The sequence below is a fragment of the Ascaphus truei genome, chromosome 3 (genome assembly GCF_040206685.1).
Source record: "Ascaphus truei isolate aAscTru1 chromosome 3, aAscTru1.hap1, whole genome shotgun sequence".
NCBI lineage: Eukaryota > Metazoa > Chordata > Amphibia > Anura > Ascaphidae > Ascaphus > Ascaphus truei.
Window position 1 is genome coordinate 141,730,022 of NC_134485.1, and position 25,128 is coordinate 141,755,149.

At 46.9% G+C, this 25,128-nt stretch overlaps 1 protein-coding gene across 1 annotated transcript in view; it reads right to left on the minus strand.

Annotated features, from left to right (window-relative positions):
• VPS53 (VPS53 subunit of GARP complex) overlaps nt 1-25,128 on the minus strand; it is a 236,879-nt gene that overhangs the window by 211,229 nt on the left and 522 nt on the right. Inside the window, exons 2-4 of the mRNA XM_075589578.1 lie at nt 17,137-17,217; nt 8,394-8,443; nt 7,378-7,444 (exon numbers count right to left, since the gene is read on the minus strand). Of these exons, the coding sequence (XP_075445693.1) occupies nt 7,378-7,444; nt 8,394-8,443; nt 17,137-17,217 (198 nt within the window). The remainder of the gene's footprint in view (nt 1-7,377; nt 7,445-8,393; nt 8,444-17,136; nt 17,218-25,128) is intronic.

The window sequence follows — 25,128 nt, forward strand, 5'->3', positions numbered from 1 at the left end:
CCACAGTGTGTGCCACATTGCCTGTTTCTATCTCCACCGATATAGCATTTTCTCTGGCGAATCTGCTGCTGCCATCTACACCACTCCGCCGAGCAAGTCCTTGACGAATCTGCTACCTTGGATCCAGGGTCACTACTGCGCATGTGCGGGCGTCCCGTTAGACGGAGCCCGGTGCGGCTGATTTGCAGAGGTCTGCTGCTCGGATGGCTGGGAGTGCCCCTCCCAGAAGCCAACGCTGACCCGCATTACGAGATGTCTTGGAGCTGACAGGAAACTGCGAGAGGGGATACTCCCTGAATTATCCACCGCCTAATACCATCCTGTTTCTGGTAAGCGGGCAGTTCAGCCACCGTTGGAGTGCATATGGGACCTATCATTTCTTTTATCATCACATTCATCTTTTACATTTTGTGTTATTTTTTTATATAATTAGTGTTTATCTAGTTGTTTTATTAAATGTCATTTTTATTAATTTCAGTCATCTGTTTGTCTCAGCATCTGTTTGTATTGTCCTTTATGTGTTTGCATGTTTTACAGTTTACTGTATTACGCTATGTTATTTTATTTATTTATTTCATATGATTGATTGTCTGCACGAGGAGTACCCAAGTGGATTCACCCTCCATCTGGTCGTATAAATCCTTTTATTCAGTGTGTCTCAGTGCTAAGCGCCAGGGATATAACATAATTTCCATGTATTGGGGGCAGGGGTATATTTGTATATGTATTGGGGGGCTGTGGTATTTTTTTTATATGTATTGGGGCTGGGGTATTTTTTATATGTATTGGGGGGCTGGGGTATTTTTGTATATGTATTGGGGGGCTGGGGTATTTTTTCATATGTATTGGGGGGCTGGGGTATTTTTTCATATGTATTGGGGGGGGCTGGGGTATTTTTTCATATGTATTGGGGGGGCTGGGGTATTTTTTCATATATATTGGGGGGGCTGGGGTATTTTTTCATATATATTGGGGGGGCTGGGGTATTTTTTCATATATATTGGGGGGGCTGGGGTATTTTTTCATATATATTGGGGGGCTGGGGTATTTTTTCATATATATTGGGGGGGCTGGGGTATTTTTTCATATATATTGGGGGGGCTGGGGTATTTTTTCATATATATTGGGGGGGCTGGGGTATTTTTTCATATATATTGGGGGGGCTGGGGTGTTTTTTCATATGTATTGGGGGTCTGGGGTATTTTTATATGTATTGGGGGCTGGGGAATTTTTTATATGTATTGGGGGGCTGGGGTATATTTGAATATGTATTGGGGGGCTGGGGTGTATTTGAATATGTATTGGGGGGCTGGGGTATATTTGTTAATGTATTGGGGGCTGCGGTATATTTGTATATGTATTGGGGGGGCTGGGGTATTTTTGTATATGTATTGGGGGGGCTAGTGTATTTTTGTATATGTATTGGGGGGCTGGGGTATTGTTTTATACCATCCTGCTGCCCCCGCCTCCCACCCGCAGCCATCAGTCCTCCAACAGCCACGGCCCACCCCCACCCTGCAGCCGCCGGGCCTGACCTGAGACCATCCACAACGCAAGTCTGAAGTTTATTTGTATTGGGGGTGTATTTTATATGTATTGTGGGGGGTGGGGGTATATTTTTATATGTATTGGGGGGTGGGGGTGTATTTTTATATGTATTGGGGGTTAAGTAAAAGTTGCGTGCTAAAAAAAATAAGTTGCGCTATGGGTTGGGGGGAGGGCCCTGCTCCTTTCATTTGTCCTGGGCCCCATGATTTCTGTTGCCAGCCCTGTATGGGGATGTGCATATTTGTTAATTTCAGCAATAAACTCCATGGAAATTAGTTTATTGGCCCTTCAACAGTGATGGGTCAACTTAACAAAATAACAAAACAAAAAAAAAACATTTATATTAAAGAGTATATAAAAATCATGTTTAGGACAAGTATTCCAAAACAAATATCCTCTTCACTAGCATTAACATGCTAGAGATTTTCTTATTTAAAACTATGAATTTCGTTTGCAAAAAAGTAGTGCAATTTAAGTGTACATATTTTTGCAATTGCATTAAATCAATTGCCCCAACACCGATTTTTGATTACTAAAACAATCAGTTTATGCAAAATGGAAATGTGTGCAGCTATAACTATTCTTGGAGATTATAAATATATATGCATACATTCAAACAGATAAACAGTGTGGGTGTGTGAGAGAGAATGTATTAAAAAAGGAAAAAAGGTGCTCGGCGCTCACAGATATTAATACAATAAAAATAGTAGTTAAATATTGAAAATAATTCATGAATGATTCTAATAATATAAGTGATAACAGACCAAATACATATAAAGTTGAAAATGTGTGCCCAATGGAGGGAGGAAAAAATTCCTGTGATGAACAATAAATCCCTACTGTAATATAAATATACAAAAAGTATAAATAATTTAAGCATGCAGTGCACAAATATTAAACAAACAGAACGTGCATAAACAGGAAAAAATTATAATATGTAAATAAATCAAAAAGCAGCAAAGTCCGGAAATATTCCTAAAAAATAGGAAGAGTCTGTAGGAATAAAAAAAACAAAGTGTGTTCCGGAGTCAAGGGCTGGTTCTCTAAAGAATGAACCACGTCCAAAAGAAAAAACTGAAGAAAAAAATCAGAAGCGCAATTGTGAATGTATATACAGTACAGTAAACACACAGTACATACATACATACATACACACAAAAGCTCATTTATATTGTATTACAAATGTAAATATAGTGGCGAGAAAAAAGTTTGTGCACCGCAATGATAATTACGGAAATTCCACAGTTTTTCCATATTAACCTTCTTGAATCAAAACCAGTCTTTTCTTAAGTATCCAACAGGGCTGATATTAACCAATTCCATGTCTTTTGAAACAAAATGATGTATGAATTAGACAAATAATGAGTAATTAAGAGTCAGGGTACAGTATGTGAAAATGTAAGTGAAACCCTTGTTTTATCAGCCAAATTTAAAGGGGATAATTAGAAACAGGTGTTTAAATAATTAGGTAGATCTTCATGTGAGAGTTTGGGAGGCCCCACCCTATATAAAGATCAGCAACTTTGTGAGTTTGGTCTTCACCATACAGGTATGTGGAAACGTCATGCAACGATCAAAATAAATCTTTGAGGACCTCAGAAAAGCAGTTATTGGTGCTCAAAAATCTAGAAAGGGTTACAAAAACATTTGTAAGTATTTTGGGCTCTACCAATCCACTGTCAGACAAATGGACAATGTTCAAGACCACAGTTACTCTACCCACGAGCTGTCGTCCTACCAAAATCTCTCCAAGAACTAACCAGCAAATCATCCAGGAAGTCAACACAGAACCCCAGAGTAACATCCAAGGATCTGCAAACCACTCTCGTTTGGTAATGTGAGTATTCATTACTCAACTATCAGAAAAAGACTGAACAAGAATGGTGTTCATGGAAGGGAACTACTGCTCTCTAAAAAGAACATTGCTGCCCGTCTGAAGTTCACCAAAGAGCACATAGATGATCCACAAGAATTCTGGAACAATGTTCTCTGGACAGACGAGTGATAGGTAGAACTTTTTGGGCTCAATGAGAAACGTTATGTTAGGCGAAAACCAAAACTGCGTTCAAACAGAAGAACCTCATCACAACCATCAAGCATGTGCTGGGAATATGATGGTTTGGGGCTGATTTGCTGCATCGGGACCTGCATGGCTTGGCATCATTGACAACCATGAATTCTGCATTGTATCAGAAGATTCTAGGGGAAAATGGCAGGTCATTTGTATGTGAGCTGAAGCTAAAGTGGGTAATGCAGCAAAACAATGATCCTAAACATTCAAGCAGATCTACAAAAGAATGGCTGCAGAAGAATAAATTCCACGTTTTAGAAAGGCCTAGTCAAAGTCCGGACCTAAACCCCATAAAAATGTTGTGGCAGTATCTGAAGTGAGCTGTCCATGCCAGGAAGCCCTCAAACGTCACTGAGTTGAAGCAGTTCTCCAAGGAGGAATGGGACAAAATTCCTCAAAACCGATGTGAGAGACTGACCAGCACTTACAGGAAATGCTTAGTTGAAGTTATTGCTGCACAAGGGGTTGCCACCAGGTACTGAATCTCAATGTTAACATACTTTTTCACACATGGATATTGAATGTTGAATCATTTGTGGATAAATAAATGTTGAAAAAATATCATGTTTTTGTGTCATTTGTTTGACCAGGTAATCTTCATCTATTGTTAGGACTTAGATTAAGATCTAATAACATTTAAGGTTTGAAATACATGAAAATCCAAAGTGGTTCACAAACTTTTTGTTGCGACTGTATGTGCACATAGAAAAAACAGGATATTCAGCGCTCGTGCTGTGTGATGGTGTGGATGATCCCTTTGCAGCATGTACATAAAGCGTCTCCCCAGAAACTCTCAAATCTAGGTGAACCCCCCTTAGAAAGGGGGGAAGGCACCCTGAAATACAAGATAATAAAAAATGCACAAATGCGCACCAGGGATTAGTGGAAGGTAATTTATTAAAAATACACAAAAACTGAGGGGATCCAACCCCACCTCAGAACAGCTGTGCAGCTGGACGGCTAAGTACTACCAAGGAGAACACCTGATGGTGACTAAACCCTAAGCTGCACAGTATACAAATACAGTGAAATTTATATAAAAAACATGAAAGAAAAAAACAAAACATGAAAACAACCTATCAACAGATTTGTATAGAAACCGCCATAGGGTTGGGCACTGGCAAGGGGAAACGGACACTCACACTGAGACAGTCAGCAGACTCGCGGTGGCTGCACAGGATCCGGATCTCGGCACCGCGGAGATGGATAAAACCGCTGCTGTCTCCTGCAGGCTCCGTCTCAGCTTACCAGCATACACGCGCAGGATGACCTGTCGTGACCTCTACACGTTTCGTACCAAGTACTTCGTCAGGACTACAACCTGTATATAAGAGACTTTTTCACCGAACATGATTTTTGTTGTGGTGTCCCATCATGAGTGACCCCAGTATATCAGTAATTGATCGGTTGTAGATACTAATTTTTGTTATCCATAACCATGGGATTGGGCAGTACAGATTGTCACGATGACACCAACTTTTATCAACACATTTATATTTCTGGGTACTTGATTGAACAGAACAAGTTGCAAAATAAATTGTGATTTATTTCCTTAATAGACAAACACACGACATCTGCAGAATACACTTGAAAACCACACTCACGGTAATCAGGGAATGAAAGAAATTGTCATTTGAAACAAAAGAAATTGTCCTCTGCTTGCAAGCGCAAGAAACGCAGCCTTGGTTTTAAAAGTCCTGTGGTTATGTGGTTATTAACCCCTTCACTCCTGGACTGGTTGCTGCTGTACTGGAACAAAGTCTTGCATCTTTACATCATGGATTAAAATTCAGAAATCACACTGGGGAAAAACCTGGGGAGCCACAGTTATAGACTGGCCAAAGCCATCTTTAACATGTGGATCCAATCCCCTCGTGGGAACAAAAAAAACCACGAATAGCCAAGTGACCCACAATTCATAAGACCGGTCAAAAGGGCTGTCCGGTGGGCAGGGCGCATGGGTCAGGTTGACGCCCAGGCCACTTAGCATACCTGGGCTACACCCATAACTTGGGGCCACTGTGTCTGGTCTCTGTCTCAAAGGTGTCACTAGCCTGACATCTGCTGTGCATCAGTATGCCAGTATTGTATACATTATGGGTCTCTGGGTCTTTTCATAATTGACACTCTTTTAGACAGGGGGACTCTAAATCTGTGGGAGCCTTTTGAGGCTCCATCATAAAAATAATTACAGCCCTTTGAGGCTTGGTCATAAAAATACCGAAGCTCATACACCCATATCACAGCTGGATGTCCAAGTAATTCCTGCTTGGACTTACAAAAAAATACCTCCTGTCTTACATTTAAGATCTGCCATCATGTGTCGGTTAGAGGGTATGGCAAGCAATGCATCTTGTCTTTTACCCTCGCAGACAGGGAATGGCCTGCAAATGGGGAATAAAAATGGCGGGGACAGGACAACAACAGTAATGCATAGCAAATCAGGTATTAACCCTTTCCTCCCCGTCACACAGATACAATTAGAAGGGTATCACCACCAAGGATTAATGAAGTCTATGTCCCATGTAAGAGACTGTATATGTCTCTGAAAATGATAACCGTAGAATAATCATACAGAGAATGAGAATAGATCTATTTATTAACAGGAGATCAGGCAGTACAACTGCCCCACCAATCGTATCCCTATTAAGTGTTAATGATGTATATGCCCCTAGGGGTGATTACATGTCTCAGACAGATAAACACGGCTGTTTCAATTTAGATCTCCTTTTTAGTTCAAAGTAACTGGTCAATTGATGTGGGAAACGATTCTTTACCACCGACAGTCTTTACTGAAACTGGGTCAGAAACATCCCACATGGACAGTTTATTAGGTTAAAACGAGCTGGGAATGGGAGGGGGGGGGAAATGGAGCTGGGAATAGGAAAATTAACTCCCGGGCAAAGGATATGTTTGGATATAAATGTCTTCGGGGTGCCATTGTTCTCCAGCACTCCCCTGAGGAAAGTCCTTCCTGGACTGAAACGTTGGTTATAAGTGTGCTATGTATTCTTAAATACAGATTTTTCATGTTTGCAATAACAATTGAGTGCCGTTTCTTGATTTCTCGCACGGGGAAACATCTCGTTTTATTTATTTATATATATTTTGAATGATTTATGACTTGAGGTGTTAAATAGTCCCTGAATGTTAGTGATGTAAGAATGTAAATATAAATAAAGAGCCCACAGAGTATACAGCGCTTTACAAAAGGTGTGTGGGGAGTGGGAGTGTATATCAATGGTGTGTGGGTAGGTGTGGAAATATAAGAGGATGTTGCATTACTAAAAGTGTGTGTAGATACTATGTGGTCCCTATTGGTATATAGGGATGGAATTACATAGAGTATTTGTATGTGTGAGAGACAGCTGTGTGTGCATACATATAGCGCAGTATGTATAGACATGGTCATTAGCACTCATGGGAAGAGAGTTCTTTCGTGTCAGTAGTGACACATGTACATACATATACATACGTATATACACACATACACATCCATACACCCTTTCCGTATGGGAGGGGAGAACGAAGTATCTTTAAACACCTCTTACTGTTACTGCAATTGAATCAATTACTATTGAAGCACGACTTGTAAGCTTCTTTCAACACACTGCTGGAGACATCTCCAAGTTACTGTAAGTCATACTATATGTTTCCCGCTTGAAGCAGGCATACCTCATCACCACTTTGTGGGACCAGAAATGTGTTTTAATGCCATTAAGCATAGGTGTTAGAGCTTGCAGAAAACTTGCACATACCTGTCTTCCATCCTGTCCTACATTGGTCTGTCCTCGCACCACGGTCCTAATGCTGTCATCCAAACGCCTGGTGAAAAAATTAAGTAATATCAAATAAATATGAATTTAATACATGATACAAGTGACATGTTTTAGTGTTGGAAGAAGAGACACAGAACTGTTAGTTTCACCGTAAGCTACTTTAAATATTGTTGGCTACAGTAAGTAATGGAGATTGGGGGTTAGGAGGCTTCAGGGAACCCAACTGGAATTACCAATAAAATAACAAACTTGAGAATTCTGGAACATAAATGGAGTATAGGCTTGTTATTGACTAAATGTGTTCTGACTGGGTTACTGGAGAAAAGGGGTTATTACCACTGGTGTTGGTAATATATAGAGGGAATTGTGAAGAATTCTATAGTATGCATGGCAACTAAAGAGCATTTATAAAATTAAAATGTGCTTATTTTTTTAAAGGGGCAGTTCCCCCGGCATGTTTATTTGTATTTGTTAAAGATTATTGCGCAAAACTGTACAATAGTATGGTAATTGTGTATTTTATGCTTAAACAATTACCCCAAAACCTAAAATGGCTGCTAAATCGTCTCAGTGACATTAGTAGACCTCAAAGAACCTTATCAGAGAAGATTAAGATAAGAACATTCTCTGATAAGATCCTTTGCATCCTGCATAGAAAACCGCTTGGAGTGAAAAAAGTGAGAATACACAAGAGTTTCCATGGGAACTCTACTGCAGTCTTGGAACCTTTCGCAATATATGAATGTAAAAATATGGTTGTTATTCTGCTTTAAAGGGCACACTTTGAGCTCACTTTCTGCAGTACAGGTCATATTGGGGTGGAAGGGTAGTCTGCCCATTTAACGTACAATTTGTCTTTACTTTCAACTTGAGAGCTTGCACAGGGATCCCCAACTAGCTGCTCTAACTGATCCCCAGCTCAAGAACAGCACAGCTTTGTAGTCCGGTAATTCATTATACTTCTTTGTGATGCCAAGTTAAGCATCAGTATTTACCTTATCTTCAACCGAATTTTGCTCACTACATCATCAATGTTGGACAAAGACTGCAAGAGAATCAGAAATGCAAGAAATCACAACTCTGTTTGACATCCCTGGACGAGTCTGTTTACTTGCATTAACAATAGGCCAACAACATATTTCTTATACAGGCAGTCCTCAGTTATCCAACGGAATCCATTCTGGAAGTTGCGTTGGATAATGAAACCGTTAAAAAGTGAGTCCCATGTTAATCAGTGGCGATGAGCGTTGGATAACGCATTCAGGCGTCGAAAAATGGCCCGTAGGGTTACATTGTAAACGGTTGGATATGCCATTCGTTGTAAAGTAAAACGTTGGATAGCGAGGAATACCTTTACACTTTTTAAATGATGAGAAAAACTAGCTTCTCTAATGTACGTTGCAGATTTAAAAAAAAATGTTTTACACTTGTTGACGGTATTGTTTACAAAGTGCGAAACCTGCCTTGAAGGGTATGCGTATGCAATTTGATTTTACAAATGCATAAGACACTGCTACAATGGCATATTTAAATTCAATATTTCTAAGAACCACATCCAAATCATTTCCGTTATAATCCCGATGAGGATGGAAACATTGGAGGTTAATAGATTAAGGTATGTTATTGTTTTGTATATTAACAATATTTTTTTAATGTATTGAAATATGCATACATTGTCACACACAGTCAGTGAAAGAATCCTTCACAGGGGGCAGTTATCTTGAAGAAGTTGCTAGCCCAAACTTTTTGTGGTAAAGGAATCCTATAATTATATTGTGAAATTCAGGGGAACCCCAACCTTCTGTAATAAGAGTCTGAGATCAGATGCATTGTAAGGAACCCCAACCCTCTTTAATGGCGAGTCCGAGATGAGATGCATTGTAAGTAACACCAACCCTCTCTAATAGCGCTTCTGATATCAGATGCATTGTAAAGTCTTCTGTATTTGGTATTTCAAATTACAAATGAAAGGAAACCCTTTAGTAATGCCCGGGGAAGCCCCATTGAAAAACACTGTGCTAGGCTGTTAGAAAGCATATCAATTAAACAGCCATATCAGAAGAATGGCAGGATTTAAAGGGTAACCAGTGCATACATAGAGATTTTACAAGCAAACATTTCTCAGGGCTCTATGCAGCTTGCTATAAGAAGTGTCACACGTTTGTACCTTCTTTGGTATTGTGATCATATAACCTTGCAGCGTATCTGGGTGGATCAATTACTTCATCTCTGACTGATTCGGAAGCGAACAAGATATATGTCGCCATTAAAAAAATTTATTTAGCTGCTATAATAGCTTTGTTAACTTTGTCCAGCTGGTCTCAGCTATTTTGGAGGTCAGTGACTCCTCCCTCCCAGGGTTTTAGCTCGCCCCTCCCCAATGTCCAGGTAAGCTGGTTTTCTTTTCATGCAGCTGGTTGTGACAGGTTCAATGCTAGGACCATTCTTCCTCTAATTATAGAAGTAAATAAGAATTTTAATCAGTGTTAGGACCTGCGAATTGGTCATGCCTTAGTGTGGTTTGCAGGCTTATAAGCTTTGGCCAAAGGGTAAATAAATGACCCTTTTCAAGAGATAAATAGGTATTTCAGTGTGTATTTTTGTCACATTGGATGTTGCTCTGGACTTCTTTGTTTCTTGTTATATAATAGCTTTATCCAGGATTTTGTCATATCTACATAATCACAAAAAGGGATAACATATCTGTGTCTACTTCTGTCACTGGCGGTAGAGTTTTCTGAGTCAAATTTGTTAGTATGTATTTGCAAGCCAGGAGCAGAACAGCATCCTTTAACATAAGGGGCTTTGCAGTTTTCCTATATGAAGTGAAGTTGCCAAAAATCATAGCCTTGCAGTCTAAAGATATTTTAATTTAAAAAAAAAAATATTAACAGAGGATGTTCTTTCATCAAAAGTTTTTCACCTTTCTACATTCCCAAAAGAAATAGAGAATTCCTGAGTTAATTTATTGCATTTGATACATATTTTTGTCTCCTCTGGTGTAATGCACCGATGAAGGAGGGCTCCATGAGAAGCAGTTCCCTACAACTGGAGCAGGCAGAACCGGACGGGGCCCTGAGAGTGGTTGTCGAGAGGGGCTGAGCACCAGAGTTGGTGAAGGGGAGGATAGACAAAGAAGCACAGTACAATGAACAAGGCAGAAGTGAAGGTCAGGCGAGCTGAAGTCAGGGCAGGCATTAGGTTGAACAGGCATACCCCACATTAGCGTACGCAATGGGACCGGAGCATGTATGTAAAGCGAAAATGTACTTAAAGTGAAGCACTACCTTTTTCCCACTTATCGATGCATGTACTGTACTGCAAACGTCATATACGTGCATAACTGATGTAAATAACGCATGTGTAACAGGCTCTATAGTCTCCCCGCTTGCGCACACCTTCGGTACAGGTAGGAAGACGAAATTGCTGTTCAGGACGTGCTGACTGGCGCATGCGTGAGCTGCCGTTTGCCTATTGAGCGAGATGTACTTACTCGCGAGTGTACTTAAAGTGAGTGTACTTAAACCGGGGTATGCCTGTATAACAGTAGAAAGACAGGGCAGGCAGAAAGCAACATGTCAGGTAGACCGGGGTCAGGGCAGGCAGTGGTCAGAAGCATAGTCAGGCAGGCAGAAGATCGGGCAGCAGGGAAGTCAGATGAGTAGATGCTCCAACTGCAAGGCTGAATGCAAAAGCACATTGATCCGGCAACCAGGGAGTAGAAGTGATCAGCTTATAAAGGAAGACTAGAGTAGTGTCCCGTGCTGTGGCAGTGGAGCTATCCAGCACCTGTATTATGAAATATTGTCCAAAACCTTGTTTATGTTCGATGTCTTATACTTTTGGAAGCACAGGACAGCTGTCCTATATTTAATATATAGGGGGTATGCCTACTTTTATATTTAAAGTTTCTACAGTATTGATGTTATTCACGAAACGTTTTGAATCACTGTGCTACGGTCATCTTACTTGAGGGGAGACATTCTGTGGTATATTTTGTGGTTCTGGAGCTTTAACGTTTCTAACATTTTAATGGTTTTAGTAACTTCTTCAGCTATTATTGGCTTGCTCAGCAGCTCCAAACTATTTGAATTAAGTTGAGGCATTTTTATGTTAGCCCAGAATCTCTGTTTTCTTTCTGTATTATTGGAGTCTTGGAAGACCCAAAATGGCTCTTTGTGAGGTTAACAGATTGGCCAACATCTACCCAGTTTGTTGCTAAATGCATACCGTATGTTGGTCTATTGAGTAACTTTTTGGGGCGTTGGTAAGCTTACAAGGGCTTTCTTGCATTTAGAATACATAGTTCTTAGTGATTTAGTGTTTTCTCATACAAACTCTAAATGGAATTTTTATTTCAACAGGAGACGTACCATGATATATGGCTTTGGCCAGCTAACAATACAGTACCGGGTCCTGTTAATCATTATGGAATGAATGGTCAATCCAAGTCTCAATCAGAAAGTAGCAAAACAACATTTCCAAGTTGGTGGAGCCACGGTCGAGTTGTTTAGATTGCAAACTTCTCTACACCTTCAGCCGTCATGGAGGAAGACTCAGCAGTGCTTGATACTGGTTCTGGGAACACCTACTGTAGCTTAGGCCACAGCAGCAAGCCACAATGAAACACCAGTGAAACCAGATTGTGGTGAAAATTCAGGTTGAGCACATTAATCAAATCCATTTAAAACTGCAGTTTTATTTCATGATAGAAGTGGATTTTGCACTCCATTCGATGAAGCATAGGGTTCAAGCCCAACAAGAAAAAAAATGTAAATATAATTGAGTGCACCGCACTTTTCTTCATGCATAACGTATACAAAGTCACTTATCTGCACAGAATACTAACAAATCAACTTTATAAACAGGGCCCTAATACATTTACCTGAAAATTGACCATAATATGAGAAAACAGGGAATGGTATAAGCGGGAATCAATGCAACATGAAGGATAATAGAGACCTCTAGTGGGGACAAAAGATATCACACATTCAGATAAACTATTTCTTGCTCTCCATTTTATTTCTGAAATATCAGTTCATCTCTTCACTGTTTCCACGTGGAAGATTATTCACTTTGCAAAATATATTACCAAAGGATTAGATTGTTTGGTCCATTAAATATATTGTATTTAAAACAATACTTTAATATTTAAGGATACTGCAGTAAAGCAAAATAATGTATTATTAACGAAGATCAATGAATTGGTAATGTTTCTACGTGAAGATACTGTAAATAGGTTGTTGCTTTTACTGGTGCTAGTTATTATAAATCAGCAGTCAACACTAAAACACAGGGCATCAACATGTTTTAAAAATCTGCTTTCTTTGACAAGATTTCACGCCATTAAATCCATGATGTTGTGAATCTTGATTGAGTGGCAACGATCTTTAAAATGCCCCAAATCATTAACATTTTTTAATCGGTTTCTCAAACTTTTGGCAACACCCAACACTAAAAATCTGTTTTTCAATCATGAAAAAAAAAAATGCGACATTAAACAAAGAAAAAGTTTGTTTTTACTTTTTTTTAAATCGTGCAATTTTGAGTACTTTATGCATAAAGTAAAGCCTAACTTTGTACATAAAATACAAATAAATTGATTATTTAAGCGCCTTATCTATTTAACTAGAACCATCCATTTTGTACTTTTTCAAATCAATTTGATTGCATTATGCCCTATACAGAAAGAGAAGGGCGCCTTTAGAGCATATAGTAAAAAAAAATTATAGATCAATAATCCAAGTTCACAATACAACACACAATGAAATAGAAAAATAAAAAACGGAAATGTTGCCTGTGTTATTCTCATGTGCTGCAGTCCAGTGATGAGGATGACGTGTGTTGAGCACTCTGGCGTCCTCCTACTGGTGCCTCAAGTGTGCACTGTACTTAGAGCCGATGTGATGACAGCTGCTGTTCTCCTCCTTGCGATGCGTTCGTCCCCTGGACTGGTAACTCAGGGGGTGTCCTGCATCGTCTGAGGATAGATGTAGTGTAGATGCTGGCCTCCTCCTAGTCTGTGATCCGTCCTCCGTTTGCACCGGAAGTGACGTCATGAAGCAACTTGTTAGCTCCAATCAATGGGGATTTCCCCTGTGTTACGAGAGTCTCTTTGGTACTGTAGGAGCTGTCTTGTTGTAGATAAAACCATCCGGTTCAACTAATGAAAGATTCGCTGGCCATGTGGTTCAGTTATTAACCTAGCTGGAACCAGCTTATCCTTTAGCAATCCAATGCGTTTCGGCACGTACTGCGCCTCTATCAGGGATATATCGGCCAGTGAATCTTTCATTATTTGAACCGGATGGTTTCTTATATTTCTACTTTTGGATTCTACAACACAGTATATACGACTTTACTGTGGGATTGGATATTTCAGGACACATTAAGTCGAGTATATCATTTTTAACGTACCATTTCCTATTTTGGGTCCAACTTGTCCACTGTTGTATTACATACAGATAGAGCTCAAGTTGCATTTTCCCATTGTATTTTTTTTATGGTTCATGTCATACATCTAGACCAGGCCTGCACAACTCGTAAAGTGAGAAGGGCCGAACTGCTCCAAGGAAAAAAAAATTGGGCCGCACGGGTAAAATCATCATCATCATCATCCTCATATCTCCCCCAGCACCCCTCATCATCATCCTCATATCTCCCCCAGCACCCTTCATCATCTTCCTCATATCTCCCCCAGAACCCCTCATTATCAACCTTTGTGATACTCCCCATCTATCTCTCATACCCCCATCTCTCCCACTCACATAATACACCCCCTCCACATCAAACACACAATACCCCCCTGCACAGCACACACATCACATCCCTCCTGCACCTCACATCCCTCTCCCCCCTTGCACCTCACATCGCTCTCCCCCCTTGCACCTCACATCGCTCTCCCCCCTTGCACCTCACATCGCTCTCCCCCCTTGCACCTCACATCGCTCTCCCCCCTTGCACCTCACATCGCTCTCCCCCCTTGCACCTCACATCACTCTCCCCCCCTTGCACCTCACATCACTCTCCCCCCCTTGCACCTCACATCACTCTCCCCCCCTTGCACCTCACATCACTCTCCCCCCTTGCACCTCACATCACTCTCCCCCTTTGCACCTCACATCTCTCCCCCCTTGCACCTCAAATCACCCCCCTTGCACCTCCAATGACCCCCCCTGCACCTCAAATCACCCCCTTGCACCTCAAATCACCCCCCTCAAAGCACCCCCTCTCTCCCTTCTGCCCCCCCCTCTCTCCCTTCTGCCCCCCCCTCTCTCCCTTCTGCCCCCCCCTCTCTCCCTTCTGCCCCCCCCTCTCTCCCTTCTGCCCCCCCCTCTCTCCCTTCTGCCCCCCCCTCTCTCCCTTCTGCCCCCCCCTCTCTCCCTTCTGCCCCCCCCTCTCTCCCTTCTGCCCCCCCTCTCTCCCTTCTGCCCCCCCCTCTCTCCCTTCTGCCACCCTCCCTCTTTCCCTTCTCCCCCTTCTGCCTCCTCTCTATTCCCCCTCTCCCCCCTCCTCTCTCCCTTCTCTCCCTTCTCCCCCCCTTCTCTCCCTTCTCCCCCCCTTTTCTCCCTTCTCCCCCCCTTTTCTCCCTTCTGGCCCCCCTCTCTCCCTTCTGCCCCCTCTCTCTCTCTCTCTCTCTCTCTCTCTCTCTCTCTCTCTCTCTCTCTCTCTCCCTTCTGCCCCCCCTCTCTCTCTCTCTCTCTCTCCCTTCTGCCCCCCCCCTCTCTCTCTCTCCCTTCTGCCCCCCCCCTCTCTCTCTCTCCCTTCTGCCCCCCCCCTCTCTCTCTCTCCCTTCTGCCCCCCCCCTCTCTCTCCCTCCCTTCTGCCCCCCTCCCTCTCTCTCTCTCCCTTCTGCCCCCCTCCCTCTCTCTCTCTCCCTTCTGCCCCCCTCCCTCTCTCTCTCTCCCTTCTGCCCCCCTCCCTCTCTCTCTCTCCCTTCTGCCCCCCTCCCTCTCTCTCTCTCCCTTCTGCCCCCCTCCCTCTCTCTCTCTCCCTTCTGCCCCCCTCCCTCTCTCTCTCTCCCTTCTGCCCCCCTCCCTCTCTCTCTCTCCCTTCTGCCCCCTCCCTCTCTCTCTCTCCCTTCTGCCCCCTCCCTCTCTCTCTCTCCCTTCTGCCCCCCCTCTCTCTCTCCCTTCTGCCCCCCCCCCCCTCTCTCTCTCTCCCTTCTGCCCCCCCCTCTCTCTCTCTCCCTTCTGCCCCCCCCCTCTCTCTCTCTCCCTTCTGCCCCCCCCCCTCTCTCTCTCTCCCTTCTGCCCCCTCTCTCTCCCTTCTGCCTCCTCTCCCTTCTGCCTCCTCTCTCCCTTCTGCCTCCTCTCTCCTCTCTCCCTTCTGCCTCCTCTCTCCCTTCTGCCTCCTCTCTCCCTTCTGCCTCCTCTCTCCCTTCTGCCTCCTCTCCCTTCTGCCTCCTCTCTCCCCCCACCCCTTCTCCCCCCACACCACTCCATTTGCCCCACCCCTGCACCAGCCCGTTTTTTACACCCACCCCTGCACCAGCCCATTTTTACACACACACCTCAAAGCACAGCACATCCTCTTCCCGGTACTAAGCCCCGCCTCCGGCATGCTCTGACCTCCAACCCGCCCCCGGCATCCTGCTATTGAAAAAAAAAATACTCACGCTGCCGCATCCTCCTCATGCTGCTGCTGCCCCCGCACACCGCAAAACCCGGGGGCGGAGAGGGAGGGAGGGGGAGGCTGGGGGTATGAATCGCTGCCATTTTTTTAAACTTTTTTTTTTTTTAAACTTTTTTTATTATTATTTATTTAATTAATTAACTAGCGCCCGGCCGGAGTCATCGCGGGCCGCACAGAGAGGCCAGGCGGGCCGCATGCGGCCCGTATGTTGTGCAGGCCTGATCGAGACCATTTGAGTCTTCGGTGTTATTTCGTTTTTCCTATTCACCGTTTAACTATTGCATGTTATACACACCTTTCAGCATCATTGCTATCTATGCAGGGAGAATAGCATACTTCTGTACTTAGTTAAAGGTTTCACAGCGCACATTGTTTTTCGTGGTTCGTTGCATTATGCCCTACTGTGAATAAAACATTTTTTTTGTATGTATAATGTAAAGCTTTACTTTATACATAATATACATAAAATACAAATACAATCTCAATTTTGTTTTGATGAAAAGTTTTAGTGATATCATGACATGGACCTAAGAGGAACTAAAAATATAAGGGAAAAAATTGGAAGGAGATACGGAAACACAACCAAGGACACAAAAGTAGTACCAGGTAGGCCAAGCAGAGCAGGGGTGGCCGCAGCACCCCCATTGTCAATGCACCAGGCCAGAGCCGGGAGTTAAGCCCGCCTGAAAATAGGGCACAACTTCCGCATCTGCCCACGGGGCCCCAGCTCCCTTCTGCCGCGAGACAAGAGAAGCAGGGGATCCCCGTAAGCTGATCTGTGGTTCCCATCACCCCCCGATTTTCTCATAGAATCATTAGAACGGCCAACTGAAAGTTGCAACTTCATGAGGAGGCCATGTATGTAGTCGTGTGTCAAAATTGACAAAAAAACAACACATGTCTTGGGAATCAGGTGGTCCCCAGAGGTGAGCTCTGAGGGACTCCCAAGTACTTGTAAGCTAAATAAAAAAAATCATTTTGGGGGGTGGGAGGGAATGTTTTTCTTTTTAAGACTTATGTTTTGTGTTCGTGTCCCTAGCATCTATAATGTTAGCAGTGAAAACTATTCATAGATTGGCTGTCAAGAGGGCACTGTTGACTCACATGTTCAGTTGGAAACAGAGTATTGATATATTCCACAGCATTGAAATCTGCACGATCCAGAGGGTCTTGATTGGGAAACACCTGGCAAAGGAAAATTTATATATTTTTTTATTATTTCAATCATTGCAAAATCATAAAAGTGCAAAAATGGAAAAGGGATTATCGGGGCTTTTAACTCTGAATTTTACACAACTGGATCACCCAGGACAAGATAATGGGTCATATTTACCAAGCCAAGCAATAACACACCTTCAATTGAATGGGTCATAGGGTGTCACACACATACATACATGTATACGTCTGTAAATAGGAGAATTGTATTATATACACAAAATACTATTTTAGTTATTAAATTATAACCGTGACATACTGCCTTATTTTAAAAAGAGAGATTATCAACTTATTATGATAAGATGATCTTATCTTCACATGTAAACCAAGGTATTGTTGGTGTCTCCATTTTACCTTCATGTGAATTAAATATTGTGAAATATTATTTGCTGTATAATTTAGTCATAAAACAACTTTCTAAATGTCCACTATAAGCTAAAGGGTTGTGAAAAATATGTTTTGTAACCTTCAAATATTTATTTTACTATTGTTGGTAACAAAGAAATACAATCTATACAGTAGGTAATAAAGGTAGATTAAATGGAATGGTCTCTAAGGCCTTGCCCCCGCTGCCTACTACAGCGGTCCGCTGCACGGACGAGAGCCCTCCCCTCAATGGCGCCGGGCCCGCTGCGAGGCGAGAGCTGCTCCTGCTCTCAATAGAATTGGGAGCAGGACTCGCGTCGAGCGATTAGGCACGCCCCCGGGCGGTTCAGCCAATGATGGCGGACCTGCCGGGTGACGTCATGGCCGCGCCCCCGTCACTCCCCCGCCACGCCCCCCCCCCCCCCCCCGGTCTCTCCTCCTGCAGTGAGCTGCAGACCTGGGAATCGGCTGAACGCGCCGCCAATATCGCGGGCGCGCGTTACAGCGGCGTGACCGGGGCCTTAGCCTAAACATGCAACATACAAGGAGATGTAATACTCCATGTTGCCACACACACACCACTCGGGCCACCAATATAAACAACACTATTAAATATGGGAAACTCTGAAAGCTAAAATACAGTCAAACTGTTGCGAGGCTCTTATGCAAAATCGACTAAACAGGATGTCAGTACAATACCATAACATGCAATAAATTAATGAAAAAGAGGACTCATTTAAAAACCACACTAAGGGCCTTTTTCTAAAAATTTGATCTGGAGCCACAGCACATAAAGTCCCATTGACATATAATTACCTAACTCCTGGCTGGATTCATGCACCAGAAGTTAAGTTACTGTCCAGCACCGTAAACTTTTGAAGTGAAACTTCATTGCTGGCACATACCTAAATTCAGGACTAAAACTCCTTCATGGAGACGAATATGAGTAACGGAAGTAAGGCGCGTGCACGAGCGCCCCTGTTGGCTAATCTCACAGCACCAAAAAAAATCATTGTTGGAGACGAACATGCGATCATGTAAGGGCGCCCCCACTGGCTCTAAATTCACACAGCACTGAAAGTCCTTCCTGCAGATGAAAATGTGATGGTGGCTCTCAAAAACTGGGAGTGGGGCAGACTAACTAAATACAAATATAGAAGTGCAAATAGCAAAAATGTAAGAAGTCTACCATTTATAATAAAAAATGGAGAAGTGCAAAAGATGCAAGGTGTGTAGAAACATCAATTGTATATATATTAATATAATATAATATAGTAACTGTAATGATAATAAAAAAAAATTAAACATTCAAATTGGAGGTGTGTGCCGAGCACAAGCGTTCCAAGTCAAACTTCTTTGCGTTTTGTCACTGAAATTGTATTTTGATTTTTATGATTTTGATTGAATGAAAGACTCGAGAGTAAGGGAATTTAGATACTTTACAATCCAAAATACATGTATCTTACTTTTGTTATCATAAGACAATTGTATCATGTATTCCAACTGATACTATGGAAATTTCTGCTGCAAACAAAAATGAAAAAAGTTATACAGCAGGGCCCCAGTCATGCTGTGCGTTCTAAAGACCCGCCGCAAAGCGAAAATCGCCGGAATGTGGAACCGGCGATTTTCGTTATGAGAGCGGAGCATTGCCGGTCTGCGCATGCGCATTATCGTCAAAACACCTCATTCTGCGCATGCGCGACCACGGACCGGCCCGTTCTGCGCATGCGCGACATCGTACTGGGCCGTTCTGCGCATGCGCGACATCATACTGTGCCGTTCTGCGCATGCGCGACATCGTACTGGCCGTTCTGCGCATGCGGCTGGTTCTGCAGACATGGCGGCCTCCTTCTTGATACCGCCGAAAAGCGGGGCGCCGAGAAGCGGGGCCTTGCTGTACTCAAGTCTTTTATTCAATCAAAATCATAAAAATCAAATTACAATTTCAGTGACAAAACGCAAAGAAGTTTCACTTAGAACACGCGTGCTCTGAACACACCCTTTCTTTACAAGTAACTTGATCTTGTATAAAATATACAAAGGTGTCCCAGCACTCACTGTCTATAAAGAAAATACATACAAGAGTATGTCTGAAATATGCAATAAGTTTTAATGAGAACACAAGGAAAAAATGACTTGGAGTTACACATCACATTGGAAACAGAGTCTTAGGGAGTGGGAAAGGGAGACAAAGTGACAACAAACTACAAAAACAAGGGGGAAAAAACACACTAAAAGGAGGAGGGTATGTAAGGGGGGCAACGACCGTTTCCAGATACGAACCTCTTTCTCAAGCCCGTTCCCTCTGATCCAAAGGGACCCAGAGGTACTTCCTATATCCTCACTCCCCTATATACAATACGCCCTGTCTTACAATAACGAACAACTGAATATCTGATCAGGTAAGGCTATTGGTAATACAGATACAGCAATACAGCAAACGAAGACCAGCAGTAAAGAAATCAAGATCCAGGATCTTGATTGCTTTACTGCTGGTCTTCGTTTACTTTATTGCTGTATCACCAATAACCTTACCTGATCAGATATTCAGTTGTTCCTGAGAAAAAACAAAGGGAGTGGGGGGAGAGAAAGAACGGGGTGGGGGGGAGAGAAAGAACGGGTGGGGGGGGAGAGAAAGAACGGGCTGGGGGGGCGAGAAAGAACGGGCTGGGGGGGGTTGGAAAAGAGAAAGAACGGGGTGGGGGGGTGGGGGGAGAGACAGAACGGGGTGGGGGGGGGGGGTGGGGGGAGAGAAAGAACGGGGTGGGGGGAGAGAAAGAACGGGGTGGGGGGTGGGGGGAGAGAAAGAACGGGGTGGGGGGAGAGAAAGAACGGGGTGGGGGGGTGGGGGAGAGAAAGAACGGGGGGGTGGGGTGAGAGAAAGAACGGGGGGGTGGGGTGAGAAAAAACGGGGGTGGGGGGAGAGGGGGAGAAGAACGGGGGGTGGGGGGAGTGAAAGAACGGGGGGTGGGGGGAGATAAAGAACGGGGGGTGGGGGAGATAAAGAACGGGGTGGGGGGGGTTGGGGGAGAGAAAGAACGGGGTGGGGGGGTTGGGGGAGAGAAAGAACAGGGTGGGGGGAGAGAAAGAACGGGGTGAGGGGGGTGGGGGGGAGAAGAACGGGGTGGGGGGGGTTGGGGGAGAGAAAGAACGGGGTGGGGGGTTGGGGGAGAGAAAGAACAGGGTGGGGGGAGAGAAAGAACGGGGTGAGGGGGGTGGGGGGAGAGAAAGAACGGGGGTGGGGGGAGAGAAAGAACGGGGGGTGGGGGGAGAGAAAGAACGGGGGGTGGGGGGAGAGAAAGAACGGGGGTGGGGGGAGAGAAAGAACGGGGGGTGGGGGGAGAGAAAGAACGGGGGGTGGGGGGGAGAGAAAGAACGGGGGGTGGGGGGAGAGAAAGAACGGGGGGTGGGGGGAGAGAAAGAACGGGGGGTGGGGGGAGAGAAAGAACGGGGGGGTGGGGGGAGAGAAAGAACGGGGGGTGGGGGGAGAGAAAGAACGGGGGGTGGGGGGAGAGAAAGAACGGGGGGTGGGGGGAGAGAAAGAACGGGGGTGGGGGGAGAGAAAGAACGGGGGGTGGGGGAGAGAAAGAACGGGGGGTGGGGGGAGAGAAAGAACGGGGTTGGGGGAGAGAAAGAACGGGGGGTGGGGGGAGAGAAAAAACGGGGGGAGAGAAAGAACCGGGGAAGGTGGGGGTGGGTGGAGAGAAAGAACGGGGGGGTGGGGGGAGAGAAAGAACGGGGGGTGGGGGGAGAGAAAGAACGGGGGGTGGGGGGAGAGAAAGAACGGGGGTGGGGGAGAGAAAGAACGGGGGGTGGGGGGAGAGAAAGAACGCGGGGGGAAGAAAGGGAGGGGGGGAAGAAAGAACGCGGGGGGGAGAAAGAGAGAAAGAACGCGGGGGGGAAGAAAGAACGCGGGGGAAAGAAAGAACGCAGGGGGGGAAAGAAAGAACGCAGGGGGGGAAAGAAAGAACGCAGGGGGGGAAGAAAGAACGCAGGGGGGGGAAGAAAGAACGCAGGGGGGGAAGAAAGAACGCAGGGGGGGGAAGAAAGAACGCAGGGGGGGGAAGAAAGAACGCAGGGGGGAGAAAGAACGCGGGGGGGAAAAGAACGCGGGGGGGAGAGAAAGACGGGGGGTGGGGGGAGAGAAAGAACGGGGGGTGGGGGGAGAGAAGAACGGGGGGTGGGGGAGAGAAAGAACGGGGGTGGGGGGAGAGAAAGAACGGGGGGGTGGGGGGAGAGAAAGAACGGGGGTGGGGGGAGAGAAAGAACGGGGGGTGGGGGGAGAGAAAGAACGGGGGTGGGGGGAGAGAAAGAACGGGGGGTGGGGGGAGAGAAAGAACGGGGGGTGGGGGGAGAGAAAGAACGGGGGGTGGGGGGAGAGAAAGAACGGGGGGTGGGGGGAGAGAAAGAACGGGGGGTGGGGGGAGAGAAAGAACGGGGGGTGGGGGGAGAGAAAGAACGGGGGTGGGGGGAGAGAAAGAACGGGGGGTGGGGGGAGAGAAAGAACGGGGGGTGGGGGGAGAGAAAGAACGGGGGGTGGGGGGAGAGAAAGAACGGGGGTGGGGGGAGAGAAAGAACGGTGGGGAGATAAAGAAAGGGGGGTGGGGGGAGAGAAGAACGGGGGGAGAGAAAGAACGGGGGGAAGGGGGGTTGGGGGGAGAGAAAGAACGGGTGGGGGTGGGGGGAGAGAAAGAACGTGGGGGTGGGGGGAGAGAAACAACGTGGGGGTGGGGGGAGAGAAAGAATGCGGGGGTGGGGGGAGAGAAAGAACGGGGGGGAGGGAAGAAAGGGAAGGGGGGAAGAAAGAACGCGGGGGGAGAGAGAAAGAACGCGGGGGGAGAGAGAAAGAACGCGGGGGGGAGAGAGAAAGAACGCGGGGGGGAGAGAGAAAGAACGCGGGGGGGAGAGAGAAAGAACGCGGGGGGGAGAGAGAAAGAACGCGGGGGGGAGAGAGAAAGAACGCGGGGGGAGAGAGAAAGAACGCGGGGGGGGGGAGAAAGAACGCGGGGGGGAGAAAGAACGCGGGGGGGGGAAAGAACGCGGGGGGGGAGAAAGAACGCGGGGGGGGAGAAAGAACGCGGGGGGGGAGAAAGAACGCGGGGGGGGAGAAAGAACGCGGGGGGGAGAAAGAACGCGGGGGGGGAGAAAGAACGCGGGGGGGAGAAAGAACGCGGGGGGGGAGAAAGAACGCGGGGGGGGAGAAGAACGCGGGGGGAGAAAGAACGCGGGGGGGGAGAAAGAACGCGGGGGGAGAAAGAACGCGGGGGGGAGAAAGAACGCGGGGGGGGAGAAAGAACGCGGGGGGGAGAAAGAACGCGGGGGGAGAAAGAACGCGGGGGGAGAAAGAACGCGGGGGGAGAAAGAACGCGGGGGGGAGAAGAACGCGGGGGGAGAAAGAACGCGGGGGGAGAAAGAACGCGGGGGAGAAAGAACGCGGGGGGGAGAAAGAACGCGGGGGGAGAAAGAACGCGGGGGGGAGAAAGAACGCGGGGGGGAGAAGAGAGAGAACGCGGGGGGGAGAAAGAACGCGGGGGGAGAAAGAACGCGGGGGGGAGAAAGAACGCGGGGGGGGAGAAAGAACGCGGGGGGGGAGAAAGAACGCGGGGGAAGAAGAAAGAACGCGGGGGAAGAAGAAAGAACGCAGGGGGGAAGAAGAAAGAACGCGGGGGGAAGAAGAAGAACGCGGGGGAAGAAGAAAGAACGCGGGGGAAGAAGAAAGAACGCGGGGGGAAGAAGAAAGAACGCGGGGGGAAGAAGAAAGAACGCGGGGGGAAGAAGAAAGAACGCGGGGGGAAGAAGAAAGAACGCGGGGGGGAGAAGAACGCGGGGGGGGAGAAGAACGCGGGGGGGGAGAAAGAACGCGGGGGGGAGAAAGAACGCGGGGGGAGGACGAGAAAGAACGCGGGGGGGGAGAAAGAACGCGGGGGGGGAAGAAAGAACGCGGGGGGGAGAAAGAACGCGGGGGGGAGAAAGAACGCGGGGGGGAGAAAGAACGCGGGGGGGAGAAAGAACGCGGGGGGGAGAAAGAACGCGGGGGGGAGAAAGAACGCGGGGGGGGGGAGAAAGAACGCGGGGGGGGAGAAAGAACGCGGGGGGGGGAGAAAGAACGCGGGGGGGGGGAGAAAGAACGCGGGGGGGGGGGAGAAAGAACGCGGGGGGGGGGAGAAAGAACGCGGGGGGGGGGAGAAGAACGCGGGGGGAGAAAGAACGCGGGGGGGGAGAAAGAAAGCGGGGGGGGAGAAAGAACGCGGGGGGGGAGAAAGAACGCGGGGGGGGAGAAAGAACGCGGGGGGGGAGAAAGAACGCGGGGGGGGAAAGAACGCGGGGGGAGAAAGAACGCGGGGGGGAGAAAGAACGCGGGGGGGGAGTAAGAACGCGGGGGGGAGAAAGAACGCGGGGGGGAGAAAGAACGCGGGGGGGAGAAAGAACGCGGGGGGGAGAAAGAACGCGGGGGGGAGAAAGAACGCGGGGGGGAGAAAGAACGCGGGGGGGAGAAAGAACGCGGGGGGAGAAAGAACGCGGGGGGGAGAAAGAACGCGGGGGGGGAGAAAGAACGCGGGGGGGGGAGAAAGAACGCGGGGGGGGAGAAAGAACGCGGGGGGGAGAAAGAACGCAGGGGGGGAGAAAGAACGCAGGGGGGGGAGAAAGAACGCGGGGGGGGAGAAAGAACGCGGGGGGGGAGAAAGAACGCGGGGGGGGGAGAAAGAACGCGGGGGGGGGAGAAAGAACGCGGGGGGGGGAGAAAGAACGCGGGGGGGGGAGAGAAAGAACGCGGGGGGGGAGAAAGAACGCGGGGGGGGGAGAAAGAACGCGGGGGGGAGAAAGAACGCGGGGGGGAGAAAGAACGCGGGGGGGAGAAAGAACGCGGGGGGAGAAGAACGCGGGGGAAGAAAGAACACGGGGGAAGAAAGAACACGGGGGGAGAAAGAACCGGGGGAAGAAAGACACGGGGGAAGAAAGAACGCGGTGGGGAAAGAAAGAACGCGGTGGGGAAAGAAAGAACACGGGGGGGAAAAGAAAGAACGCGGTGGGGGAAGAAAGAATGGGGGACAGAAACCCCCCCTCCTGTACTCTATCAACCCCCTTTTGTACCCTCCAACCCCCCCTCCTCTTGTACTCTCAAAACCCTCCCCCTGTTGTACTCTCTCAATACTCACCCTCTTGTGGTCTCACCCCCTCCTCGTATGCTCTCTGACCACCCCCCTCCCCCTTGCACTCTCAACCCCTCTTGCACCCTCATCCTCCACTCTTGCACCCTCATCTCCACTCTGCACCATCCCCCTCTTGCACCCTCATCCCTACCTCAAACTACTCTCTTTCAACCCTCCCCATCGTACCCCCCCTTCCCCCGTTTGTACACTCTCAACCTACCCCCTCTTGTACTCTCAACCCTCACCCCTCTTGTACTCTCTCAACCCCCCCCCCTCTTGTACTCTCTCAAACCCCCCCCCCTTCCTCTTGTACTCTCTCAACCCCCCCACCTCTTGTACTCTCTCAAACCCCCCCCCTCCC